This window comes from Pelodiscus sinensis, chromosome 8 (assembly GCF_052426305.1).
Source record: "Pelodiscus sinensis isolate ZL-2025 chromosome 8, ASM5242630v1, whole genome shotgun sequence".
NCBI classification, from domain to species: Eukaryota; Metazoa; Chordata; order Testudines; family Trionychidae; genus Pelodiscus; species Pelodiscus sinensis.
Window position 1 is genome coordinate 28678237 of NC_143059.1, and position 14181 is coordinate 28692417.

Here is a 14181-nt window from a genome sequence, read left to right on the forward strand (position 1 = left end):
TAATTACTTGTTATTAATAAGCATGTCCCATTTCCCTCCCTCTGCAAACTAGCCTGCAACAAACACTTCCTTGTGACTCTGTTCTTCCTTCGATCCCTAAACCATAACTCTCCAGCTTCCTGTTCCTCTACACACCTAACTTTCCATTTCCTCCTGCAATGCATTACACAATTCATTCACCTCACCACCAGCGTACCAATGGGAACACCACTTCTTCCCTACTAAAGGATCCATAATCATTTATTGCCACAGTTCTGCAGTCTGTGGGAAAGAGCATTGCTGGGAGGCTGCTTTAAGAGAAAAGAACTATGTAATGTCACCCAGTGATATTTTTTTCCATCAAACTCGCTCATCAGTGTACTTCAGTTAACTAGTTTCTCTCTCGTTATAACACTATGCATTTTCTTCTCTTTGGTTTTTCTTTTGTTTTTTAACGTGAGATGTTAAGCTGTGGAGATGTCTCCTGCAAAAGTTAAGGAGCTAAGAATAAACTAATTTGATTGAAGAAAATGGGTTCAAATCATCCTTTGTATAATTTCACTGACTGTGGTAGAGTTACCTCAGAGGTGTATCTGACCCAATAGCTTGAATGAGAAGAGCAGTTGTAGGCATCGTCTAGAAGGATTTGATTGAACTTTCTCACTATCAATAGCTTTGAACTTGTTAGGTTAGGTTTTTCACCTGTTTATTATTTCAATCCCAGTAGTTCCTCCCCACCATCTTCAATTATCTGTCTCACAAGGCTGGTTAGTGCTGATCTGAGTAGAATTAAATTCTAACATTTCACAAAAACTCACCTTCCAGTTGCCAATGTAATGGTCACACTGTTGGTTTCCTTTTAACCTGCAAATTTTTACAGGATACAAAACTTTTTTGAATAAAAACATTCTAAACTTATATAGGGATTTTTGATCCTGCAGTCCTTTAGGCCTTGTCAACACTTACTAGGAGATTGGCAATGTGGGGATTGATCTCTCAAGGATCGATTTAGCGGGTCTTTTTTAGAAAACCCACTAAATTGACTTTTGATCATGCTCCTGTTGACTCTGGTACTCCATCGGATCAGGAAGAGTAAGGGAAGTCGATGGGAGAGTTTCTGCAGTCAACCCCCCACAGTGGAGATGATGTGGTAACTCGATCTAAGATACTTTAACTCCAGCTAAGGAGTTTCATACCTTAGTTCAATGTTGCCCCTTAGTGTAAACCTGCCCTTAGTTCAGGATCCCACTGGAATTCTGCAACAAGAAAGGCTTGAAGGTTTGGGTCCTGTGAGAACACAGACCTAATCCCATCCATTTTGTTGAGACAAAAGGCCTATTTACCCAGCAATTCAGGATGGCACAAAGGGATCGTAAAGCTGAAGATTCCTTCACTGTATAGGAAGCAGACTGCTCCAGCCACACTCTTCTTGCCCAGACATGTTCCTACACTGGGAAGTGGAGGAACAGAGATGAGGATTTAATATGTTCTCAGAGCCTCCATCTGGATTACATTGATTCTAAACTTCATCACTACACTAAGGGCTCATCCAGCAGCACCCAGGGAAAAAACAAAACTTTGCATCCATCCTTGTTTCAAACCAGCACTGAGACAAGGCCTCAGATCACCCTTCACTCCCCACAAAAAGCACAGGACAAATATTTTTTAAATGGGCCTATGGAGCAAATATTAACATCTATCCTGTTGCTGTGGTTAAAAAAAACAGTTATATTATGGTGGTGCCCAAATATCTCATCACACTATGCCCAAGCACTGATAAAAAGGCAGTCCTCGCTGTGAACATCTCGCAATCAGGACTCCTTAAAACTGTTTACAATGCCAAATCATATCCCAAACTGGTGTTCTAACATATTTGTGATTGCTACACCTTTTTTATTTTGTGTTCTATATGCTGCATAGGATTTGCCATAGTGCTCCTATTGGGATCTCATTTCTTGCTTAGGTTTGCCAGGTGTCCGGTGTTGACCCGGACAGTCTGGTATTGTTGCCTCCTGTCTAGTAAAAATATTCAGAAAAATACCAGATACCTAAAATGTCTGGTATTTTCTGATTTTTTTCCCTTCCAGGAGGCGAAAATACCGGACACCTGGCAACCCTACAGACACACTCAGCAACTTGGCCCAGCCCCTGGATCCACTCCTAGGTCCCCCGCACTCCTCTGCTTACCTGGTTCCGCAGGGGAGCTGTCTTGTGGCTGGAGCAGAAAAACAAGATGCCACTGGCAAAAAAGCCTCTTTCTCCTCCCCCCCCCAACAGAATTTTTTTCCTGGGCTACATCTACACTGGCCCCTTTTCCGGAAGGGGCATGTAAATTTCACCAGTCGTCGTAGGGAAATCCGCGGGGGATTTAAATATCCCCCGCGGCATTTAAATAAAAATGTCCGCCGCTTTTTTCCGGCTTTTTAAAAAAGCCAGAAAAGAGCGTCTACACTGGCCCCGATCCTCCGGAAAAAGTGCCCTTTGAAGTAGGAATAAGACCCTCCGGAAAAGGGCACTTTTTCCGGAGGATCGGGGCCAGTGTAGACGCTCTTTTCCAGCTTTTTTAAAAGCCGGAAAAAAGCGGCGGACATTTTTATTTAAATGCCGCGGGGGATATTTAAATCCCCCGCGGATTTCCCTATGACGACTGGTGAAATTTACATGCCCCTTCCGGAAAAGGGGCCAGTGTAGACGAGCCCCTGGTGTTTTTTTGGGGGGGCAGTGTGTTCAGTATTTTTGGTTAAACCATCTGGCAACCCTACTTGCCACTGAAGAATATGTAAAAAAGAATTAAAGTAAATCTCATGCAATGCAGAGATTTCTGATGTCTCAGCAAATCTGACACAAGGAATTTCTTGACATTTAGAAATAAAGACCGTACAACCATGACATAAGAAAATGTAACTTCCATAATTTTGACAAGACAAAGTCCCTCACTCAATACTAACGCCAGCCCAGATAAATGAAATGAATATATTTTCTAGCCATTCCTACAAGTCCGAATGCTAGTGTAGTGTTTGGGATCCACTTTGTTGTATGTTGTCAGGAATAGCACATCATCTCTGAATTATGACATGGAGTCATAAATGACAATACAATCAGCCAGTTCATGTCTCACACTCCAACATCCTGATACATTTTACTTCTGAATAGGAACATTTATGTTTCCCTCTTCAGGAAAGCAGGGCCAAACACATTTTTCAGAGCAGAACTAGAGCATAATACCCATCAGCAGGAAGCCTCTGTGTGCACAACACAGAGACAAATTTCCCTCGAGTCTCTGGTTTCAGATTGAACCCTGACCATATCTTTCATCCAGAAAAATGGGTCACACAAAACAGAGGGACGGAAATTATATATATTAAGACATTCATCCCAGCCCTACTCTGATTTTAAATGTTTGTTGCAGCCATACTAGTTAACCCTTTCCTTCCTTCCACGTGGCCGTTTCCTGTATCCTTAACTGTCTGTTTCTTTCTGGGTTGTAGGGGGAAGATGGCTTACCAGTTCAAGGCTGCTGGAATAAGGTAAAAGAATGCTGGAACTTCTATGACTGTGATGAATTAAAGATGCTGATGCATTTTGCAGATGCTTCTCTGTGAGTTTTAACAATGACAAAGGTGTGTAAAGCACGCAGTGTATTTTCAGTGCCAGGGCTCCTGACAAGCAAGGACCAAAACTGTCCATGTGATTTATCCAATGCTACACAAATAAAAAGAGTTAAAAATGATGGAATTGTATTAGTAGCTCTGGATATTCCAGGCTTGAAAATATCTCATAAATTGCACAGAATCAGAACTCAATAGATGTGTTATATCCTTATGTATCAATATATTATTAGTAAATCATACATTTTATCCATCAATCTCAAAGGACTTCACAAAGATGGGTAAGCACTGTTATCCCCATTGTGGAGAAACTGAAACTGAGGCACATAAGAAACCAAAAATGTCAAAGTGGAGTGCTTACTCTTCAGCACCTGAATCAGTTTTTAGGCACCAAATAGAAGTAATTGATCTGATTTTCAGAGGTTCAAAACACTGCAGATCTGATAGACTTAAACTGAGTTAATCTGGCATTAACTGGTATGAATGAGATAAGATTAAGGAAGGTGTGGGCAATAATTTTAGAGTGGGGGGTAGCCCACTTAAGAAATTTTTTAATTGGCCCTGGGCTGTCCGGAAGGGGCGGGGCCAGGACACTTTCGTGCTTCCCCGCCCACAGTTGCTGATTGGCCTGAGGGTGGGGGAGCACGTGAAGTCTTTGTCTATGCCCCCCCAAAAAGAAACACTAGCTGTTCAGAAAAGCTGATGGTTCCCTCTAGGCACCCACACTCTGGCGGCAGGAGGAGACTTTGCGCTCTCACCCCCAGACCTCAGGTCAATCAGGACCTGGGGGCGGAGGAAGCGTGGTAAGTCTCTTGCTCCCTGCTCCTACCCTGCAAGGAGCATGTGGCCATTAGAGTCAACTCTGGCAGGGGGAGACTTTGCACGCTCCCCCATCCTTAGGCCCTGATTAGCCTGCAGGCGGGGAGGTGGCAGGGCATCCACGGGCTGGAGCAATCCGTGTGATGGGCCGCATCTGGCCCACGGAGGCCCTTTTGCCCACACCTGGATTAAGGGCTGCCTTTGAAACAGAAATAGCTCATGTGTGTGTGGGCTTTTGTTTCTATGTTGATTCCAATCTGACCAAGCCAACACATTAAGTTAACAAAAGACAAGATAAGTAAACTAAAGCTCCAAATATCCTTCTGACTCTGTGTGGATTGTAATTAGCATGTTTTACAATTTAGGATGTTTTTAAAGCTCTGAAGGGAACATTACAACTGGGATTTTCAGAGAGACTAAAGGAGTCGGGCATAAAACTCCCATTGACTTTCAGCAGGAATTGGTTACCTAACTCCTTTAGTTCCCTTTGGCAATCCCAATCTAAAGATAATGCAAGTTTTAGTGCTGTGGTCAACTCTAATGCTATTTATAATATTGACCAGGATTCAGTGTTTCAGGTTTTAGTCATGGCTGTATAAAGTGTAACATGATCCAGTGGCTGGACGTTGAAATTAGACACATTCAGACTGAAAAAAAGCACCCTTTTTAGCTTATTTAGGCCTTAACCTCTTTGTGCCTCAGGGTGTTCATCTTCCAGGAGGATGTATTATCCACCTCACAGAGCACTGTGAAGATAGAGTAATTGTTTGTAAAGTGCTATGAGATCTCTGGGTGAAGGATGTTGTACTATGACAAATCCTGGCCCAACTGTATTCAGGAAGGAGAGCAGTCAGGAATCCTGTCGTCTGCCTGAGCTTTGCAGTCATGACAGTTTGTACTAATTCTGAAAGGACACATTACCTGAGGCAAGTCAGAGCCCTTACAAGGCTGCCAAACCTACCATCCCAGAGGTACTCAGAAACTGAAATGGAAATATCAGATGGAAATATAGGAGCCCATTGGCCTGAAGGTTGCAATCAATGATATATGCACAGACATGCACTTACACAAACCTTATAACAACATGTACAGCAGAGAAACCTGTTCAAGTCCCTTCTTTTCTCTTCATTCTGTGCAGTTCAACTGCTTAGGAGTTTGGCCATTTTAGGCCTATGAATCCATCAGGACCTCTCTTCAGGTTCTGGCTCATTATTTAGTATTACCTATTACTTGCATTAGTGCAGAAAGCAGCTTCACAAGCAGCTATTTCAGTAGATATGGTGGGGCTGCTACGGGGGTAGAGTCATACAACATTGCACTCCCACCTTCCTACCCAGACAAACAAAAATGATTGTTCCTGAGGTTCTCAGTTTCCTCTGCTGTAGTGTATCCTGGAGCATGCTCACATAACAATGTCTGCCCCAGTTGTGTTTCCTTCCATTACAAAATCCTTCCTGCTGTTTGAATTGTGGAACTAACACAGGTTTGTTTTCTTTTGCAGTGATGGTTCTAACAATGGACTGGCCTGTGTGTGTTTTGTACATAGAATATTTATTTTTATACAAGGTTCTTTTGTGAAATGCCAAGAAGTTATACATTTTCAAATTATCAAAAGCTGCATATATTTTGTACAGAAAATACTAAATTTCTCTTTTGCTGTTTGTCAATCCTTTATATAATTCTGTGTCTTTATTATGCTTATATTGTTGTGGAATACAGCTGTCATATTTGCATGATATTTGTGCACACTTGATAAATATTGGAACTTAATAAATTATTGCATTCAGGTGCCAAAAGGAACTGCCCTATATAGATCTGAAGGTCATTTTTCTTTGCCAAACCAGGAGAATTCAAGAATATTTAGAGTGTTATGGATTTTATTATTAAAATGAAATATGACAATGTTATCTTTTTGTGAATAAATACGGTGTTGCTGTGGAAAGCCTGGGGCAGCCAGCAATACTAATAAAATGAGGGACTTCTATCTTCTATTTATTACATGAATGTAGTGCTTAAGAGCTTTCTTACTTTAATTTGCCATAACCTAGTGCAACCAAACCACCACTAGAGGACACTAATGGTGCTATTTTAACAAATGTACCCATTCATCAGGGAAGATGTTTAAGCAGCAAAACATGTACACACGTACAGAATCTGTCTTAAACTCTTGTAACTAGTTAAGACAGTATGTCTCACATTACCAGTTAGCCACACAAAGAACCAACATTTGCAATTGTGACACCAGGTCAGCAAGCCACTCAAGCACCTATCTAATTTTAAATACCAATAATCCCAGTAAAGCCAATAGGACTACACACATACTTAACATTAACTTGATACTTGAATACTTTGAAGAACAGCAACCTATATTAACATATACATATGAATACACAGTCAGTGTCAATCATAGGATTACATGTACATTTGCAGAAAAAAATAATCATAATTTGCATATGCAGATCTTATATATTCTTCTTCTTTTAGCTACATTAATATCTCAATTCCCACATGCCCACTCAGATAAAACTGTGTTAACAGGTTAAAGAAATATATGTTACAGATGAAGTAAAAGAACACAATGGGTGCTACATTATTGTTGCAACTGGCTTCTATATAGAAAGACCACTTGAAAGAGATTGTTAACTCATTCATCTCAATTTGAGGTAATGTATGCACAAGCCAAACTGTGATTCTAGTAACACAGAAATTTCATTCATGCTTGTGCATTTCATATTGCACACAACAGACAAAATTCAATCATGACATACATGACATGCAATTTCCACTGAAATAAATCCATTATGCCTTGGTTGAATTTTGCTTACGGTGCGTATTATGTATTAGTAAGAAAGGGATAATGGGTAATTCCTAAAACTTGTGCATCTTTTGTAGCCCATGTTTGAAAGGTGAAATGCTAGGAATAAAGATTGCAATCTGGAATTCTCAGGGGATAGAAGGGAAGCTAAGAGTGTCAAGAACTCACAGCAGATATGCACAAAGTGTACTCCATCAACAAAACTAAACAGAAGCACTAAAATCAAGCTGCTTAATGCAATACTGCAGGTCTCTTTGCAATTTTGCTATATATATTCCCTACCCTCTAAGTACCTGTAGTATTGTATGTCTCTGTCTTACATAAAAAGAAGCACATATCTAAGCAGTGTAAGGAGAGTGAACCCCTGGTTTGACAAACTGCAAGTTAAAAATGCCTCAATATACAGTTATGTATCGTATCCAGAGGACTCCCATTTGGTTCACTTAACTAAGACTCCTCCAGCTCCTTTGTTGCCATATGGAATTACAATACAGAACTGACCTGTGTCAAGAGCACTTTGTCTGAAACGGTGTTGCGTGAGAACTAACCACAGTATAAGCAATATTTTTTCATAAAAAACATTGATATGAAAACCAGCTTCCTGTTACAAGGTTGTGGGGCTGTGGAATGTAGCTGGCATAGACAGCTGTTATCCAAACACTAACTGATACTATGCAATTCCAGTTTTATAACTGGATCAGACACAAAAAAGTCAGTCAGAAAAAAAGTCAAAATAAAACTCTGTCTTAGTAACAACGTCTAACTGAAACAAAAGACAGGACTATGCAGCACTTTAAAGATTATTCTGTTTCTTGTATAAGATACTAATCAGGTGGTTCCTTAATTTCTTGGATAGTGTGTAGCAGAGTCTCTCACTGTAGTCAGTACAGTATGATGATCTTAACAGGTTGTTCACTTTCAGTCCTTTGGGTACGATGTCCATCTTTTTGCACTTGGATAGAAAGATGATGTCTGTCTGGATCTGTGCAAGTTTTTTCATATGGTTGACGGATTTCCATTCCAAACGGCTAAATGTAGTGCCTTGCGTGTAGAATAGTAATAGAGATGTAACCGTATTAGTCTGATCTTTCTGCATAGTCCTATCTTTTGTTTCAGCAAGACCAGACTAACACGGCTACATCTATTCTAACCTCTAACTGAGTCTCTGTAGGGTTATTACAGTGTGAAAGGGGTATAATGGTACCAAGAAGCAACCAAGATGAACTAGTCTCATCTTTTCTAAAAATGATGGCTGTATTTAAAAAGCAGGCATTGACAAACTCCTAAAAGAATTCACGACTGTCAGCTTTTTGTCCACGTCCGCCCCTTCCTGTTTTTTAAATGTGTTCTTCTTGTTGCATTGCATGGATTTGTCACTGTAAGAATTTGTCTAAAGGAAAACAGAACTTACAACTGAAATATTGTTTTACATGACAACTGAAAGTTAGTGCATGCTCTCAGAGGAATATGCTATTAGTTTGTTATTTCTCAGACTCTTTTCAGCTGATAAATTTATATGGACAGAAGCCATTGACATCGGGGACTTTGAAAGGGACTGAGCTCTTGAAAGCAACTGAATCATAATAGTAAAAAGAGAGAGGCTTGGGGAACACCAGACAAAATGGGCCTGATGGTCCTGTCAATTACTCCTTTATTGTAATGAGGAAACTCCAGTGGCATCAAAGTTGTTGCTGCTTTATGAAAGGAGAGCCAAAGGCCAGTCATAGCTAGAACACACTTCCTTTTAGACAGCAACCTGCAAGTTTACACAGCCAGCAAGTATCAGCTTATGCTGCTTCTCTCCCCACTTCTTCATTCACTTTTACTTTGAACAATTCCATTCAAGCTTTGCTTGCCCTGTTTGCTAAATAATTTCAAAGATCTCACTGGGCTGTGAATTGCTGAGTCTGGATATCAGACCTTACACCTTTCAGGGATTTAACATTCCCTCTGTGATTTCCTAAAAAAGTCACTGCACACTTTAAAAATGTCACAGAAGTTTTTGTGTTACAATTGGACCCACACCATCTTCAGTGGCAGTGTAAAATGTCAAAGAGATGAGCACATTCAGGTCCTTTGCATTGAAGAGATCTCCCCAAATAATTATCTTCCAGTAACAGCAATTAGTCTCTCCCAAAACATTTTTAAAAATTGTGCTTCCTAGTAATGCCTCTAGCCCTACGCACAGAGCGATTTGGGGTTTCTGGTTGTTGTTTTTTGGGGGGGGGGTTCACTTTCACTGATCTGTATCACCATTAGCCTTCCTCCTTCCCTTCCCACTTGGAAATTAATGTTGTATGATCCTCCGTATCAGAAATTCCTTCTGGTTCAGTCCCCTACTCCCTCGTATAGTTCCGTTTTCCTTCTTCCCCACAATGTTCCCCCTGCAAAACATAAATACCCTTTAAAAGCTTAAGTTCAGGCACAAGCATTTTAAATAAAAAAGCATGTACTTTTCAAGACTGACTGTAGGTCTCTATTTTAAACACTGCTGCAACACAGATGTACCTAGCAGCTCATCTCCACAGCACTTTAGTGAAGGTGCTCTACACTGAAGGGAAAATTCTCCCACCAAAAGTGCTGTCTACACTGGTGCTTACATTGGTATAACTATGTCACTCAGGAGTAGGGATTTTTCACACCCCGAGCAATGTATTTATACCAAAATAATTCCGTAGTGTAGACCAGGCCAGGTTTTGCTCTGAGTACATTTTACCAACTTTAAAAATTAGTTTTATTTTTATCTTTACCTGAAAAATAAAAATTCCAGACATAGGATTTAGTAGACTTTAATTTAAAAGAAAAGTTAGCTTTTAAATACTACATATTTATTTTGAGAGAGTTTGGCACATAACTCACTTAGGTTATTTGAGAAACCATAACACCTTTGAAAATCTGTCCCTGAGAGTATGACAGAGTAATAACAGCAGAGAAGCTACAGAAAAAGTACAAGAAAGTTAGTAGGTAGACATAAATCTGAGACTGTGAGAAGTGAATGTTCTTTTCAAGAGGTGGGGGCAATGATACTTAGGTAGTAGGCAGTTCACAAAGTTAAAAAGGAGAATGGGGGTGTGTGAATTTGCTCTTTTGGTTACCTTAGAAAAATTGTGGTTCATCAACAAAAAATTAAGAATTCTATTGCGACTTCACATGATAAAGCTATGCTGGTGATGAGGAGAAGATTCAAGGAGCCACATTGCACTATTGGAAGTTCCTGAACACACTTTCAGTTTCTATGCCTGCTTCCTCTTGGATGGCTAGTCTCTGATGGACGGGCACAGGGCATGGCCTTACTCCATTCAGAGTACTTCACATTGCTGGCAGCACTAACACTCCTGCTGCCTTTGCATTCAGGAATTGCAGAGACTGGGATTGTGGTCCACCCCCCTGTGCTCTCTTACCCTCCTTGTGCACCAAGTCAGGGCTAGCTACAATCTAGTCCTGCTTTATTAGTGCTGCATGAGCTATTAGATACATGAAATTTCCACAATCTTAATCTACAATTTTGGTTGAACAGCTAGTCTCACAATATTTCAGATGCTTACAGTTTTGGACTGGAATTTGATCCACTCTGAAATTTGAAGTCTTGGATTCAAAGTTCAGATTTTGGACCATTTTTACTAAATCCAGAGCAATAAAAAGCCATGCTAGTGTTAGGTATTACCTTTGATAGGCCATTTTTATATTAAATCCTTTGTCTACTACTTCAAGGGTCAAACTCCTTGGTTGATAGCCAAAAAGTGAGACAAGCTTGGGGGATGACTGCAACAATGAAAGGAGAAGAATATCCTGTCTGAAGATTTGCAGAAGATGTTTGCAAATTAGCGTCCAGGAGTTTGAAGGAATGCTTCAGTCACGCACACCAGAATATTATCCTTGACCAACATGCGTGGTGTGGCTACTGGAGATGGGCATGCCAACAGTTTTTTGCTTTGCTGTTATTGTTGGGTTTTTTGTCCTCTCCTTCAAGAGACCAACAACAGAACTAGAAAAAAAACCCACCATTTTTCTTTTCTTTTTGTCATTTTACCAAATTCTATTTTCGTCATCAGACTCTTCGCATGAAGAAATAGTGCTTGTTTTCCAAAACCAATATGTAAAGTAAGTGTAAAGTATATGTAGAAAATAATTCTATGAGACTCTTTCAGTACAAGGACATTTTCTCTCTTGAACAACCATCTCTTTAAACAAAATCTTGTATATTCATTTTGGAGAGCAGCTCCAAGAGGACATCTTAAAAGCATTGCTACCTTTCCTGCTTATAAGATGATAAACTTCCATCTATTACCTTTGATGATTCCATCTTTAATCCTTTCATAGCCTTTATTCTCCCCACAAGCTATACATTAATGAACCTTCTGCTCACACACAAACAAAAGTTATATCAAATTTGTACAGTCACATTATATCCTGGCATAATGGAGAAAAATTCTGATATTTGATGAAAGTCTGTTTTCATTAAGCACATGCTTTGGACACTGGAGTTCTATTCACTTTCAGTCTTTCATTTTGCAAATTGTATTAATTGGCACTACACAGAACAACAAAATCGTATTTATTATGTCTTTAGATTTCCAGAAATGTTTCTGATGTCCTGATTTAGTGCTTATGAACACTCTTCTATGGGTACTTTTCAACAGTATTCTAAGATTGAAAGAAAGGATTACAGTGCAATTTCTAACCATTACCAGATCTTAAGGGAGTTTACTATATTTATTTAAGGGAAGAAAAGTATAAGTAAGAAGTTAAATATCACAGAGTACATTTCCCCCTTCATCTGAAAGTCCCAGTGTAAAACAGCAAAACCTCAGATGCCTCATAAAGGGTACTAACAAACATGGCATCTCTTGTTTTATTTCTATTATTCAGAGTGAAAGAAACTCTAATCATATATATATACTTTTATAGAGTATCTCTGCTATAGTGTACTTGCAATAAAACAACACAGCTACAATTTATAAAATAAGTACAAATATTGAGTGCACTAATGCCCCAATTCAGTAAAACATTAGGAATGAGTAGTCCAATTAAAGTCAATGGGATTACTTGTATGAGTAAAGTTAAATATGCTTAAATGCTTTGGTGAATGCATTATTCTTTTAATCTATAGAAATCTAGTTGATTTGGATAATGTTCATGTTGTAGTTCAACTGGGAGGGCTTATCCAAAGGGATACATGTTTTAATCAGAACAAAACTCAGAAATAAGATATTTTTATATGTATACATATCATACAATCTCTTCAGCTGGCACTACCGTACCTACTTGGGGGTTTGTTTGGAATTCTTTTCAGTGATTTACTAACTACTTTTCAGCAACTTTTCTTATCTATCTCAATGAACAAGCTTGTGATTGACTGCTAAGATCTGAAGTTGAGAGAAGAGGTAGACTGTAGTTCACCAGGAAAGTCAATGATCCCATTAGACAGGCTTAGGAACCATGACTAGTGTTAAAAAGCCCACTTCTGAGTTACATAACCAATGATCTAATGGCATTATTTTTACAAACTAGGCAGTACAGCATTTTGGAGCTGAGACTCAACTTATTAAATGATCCAGGATATTTTGAAAGCAACGTTCCAGTGCTTTTTCAACAATGGGAATATAGAACAGTTATTTGTAATTTGAAAGGTAGAAGACATCACTTTGGTGCTAATTTTAACTGCTGTATATCAGGGTCCCTTCATAAAGGGATGTACCAAGTATGGAAATATGAGTACAAGCCCTGTAATACCGGTAACTAATGAGAGGTCAAACCTGTCTAAGTTTGACCTTCTAGGAGAAATGGCATGGGATACTGGTATGCCCACAGGTAAGGCACACTTGTGATTATCCAGATTTGCCTCTGGGCACACCCAATGCCTTAAATTCATCTTGATGAAGAGCCTTTATCAGGCAGCAAAAGCTTTAACCAGAAGACAGGTCAAACTGACAATGAGACCGCACATCATCTCTACCATGTCTCATCCTTTCAGAGAACATTTACTTCTAGAATATTCAAGGATGAACTATCTCCTTTTAAAGAATATGTACTGCAAAATTTCCTTAAGAGTATATCAGCCACACAGATAATGCAGTAAATGTATTAGCAAAGGGGAGAAACATCTCCAGGTTAATGAAGGGGTTAATTTATTTTGTGTGTAGTTTTTACTTTTCGGGGTGTGACAACCTGACCAGAACTGCAGGCGGTGTGCCTTTTGTTTTTTAATGAATTAAGTTAATATCACTTTTTTTCTGTTATTAATGTAATACATTTGCTTTTTTAAATTTCATTGTTTTCTTTTAGGAGTACTTTATGTGGGATTTTGGTATATGATTATAAATACTCCCCACCCCAGAGTTCCTAAGGACATTTTTGCCCTTTTTTTCTCCCAGTTCATTAGCAAGCTGGTGCTTTTCACTGACATGTTATTTTTCATTTCAAATAAATATATCCACACAGGCCACCCATGGGGACCAGGTACCAGTGACCTCTCATAGAAATGGTCTCTCTAAAACACTGTATTTACATTTGCAAAAATAAAAACAAGGATATATTAGGGTCCAGATGACAAAAAGTGGTCTCCTCTAATATCAGGTGGTCTATTTTAAAGAAAGTGGTCTTGAAAGTTTTGCTGTGTTATTTTTGCTAATGATTTATGTAAACTGGGAATCTCTGAAATGCTGATTTAAAAAAACAAATTTTCAGTTATGACTTGAAAACTGTATGATGGTGGTTACTTACTAAAATATCCTGTTTTCTCCCTGTCTCCAATATAGCAAAGCACTTACATTCATGCTTCACTTTAAACATGTGAGTAGATTAAAGTCAAGCACATGGTTATATGCTTTGCTGGATCAGGGACTTTGTCTTTTTTCTATTTCTTTGTTCTCTGAATAGTTTTTCTATATTGTACCTTCCTGTTTCCTTCTAGTTTTGTCTCATGGTTTTCTTCCTTTGCTTCTTCCCTTTCATCTTTCA

General features: G+C 39.1%; 1 protein-coding gene across 1 annotated transcript in view; it reads left to right on the top strand.

Annotated features, from left to right (window-relative positions):
* The window catches only part of COL13A1 (collagen type XIII alpha 1 chain), a 118750-nt gene extending 112705 nt beyond the window's left edge, over positions 1–6045 (top strand). The window contains exons 39-40 of the mRNA XM_075934944.2: positions 3468–3506; positions 5908–6045. Coding sequence (XP_075791059.1) covers positions 3468–3506; positions 5908–5910 — 42 coding nt within the window. The 3' untranslated portion in view covers positions 5911–6045. The remainder of the gene's footprint in view (positions 1–3467; positions 3507–5907) is intronic.
* The last annotated feature ends 8136 nt before the right edge of the window (positions 6046–14181 follow it).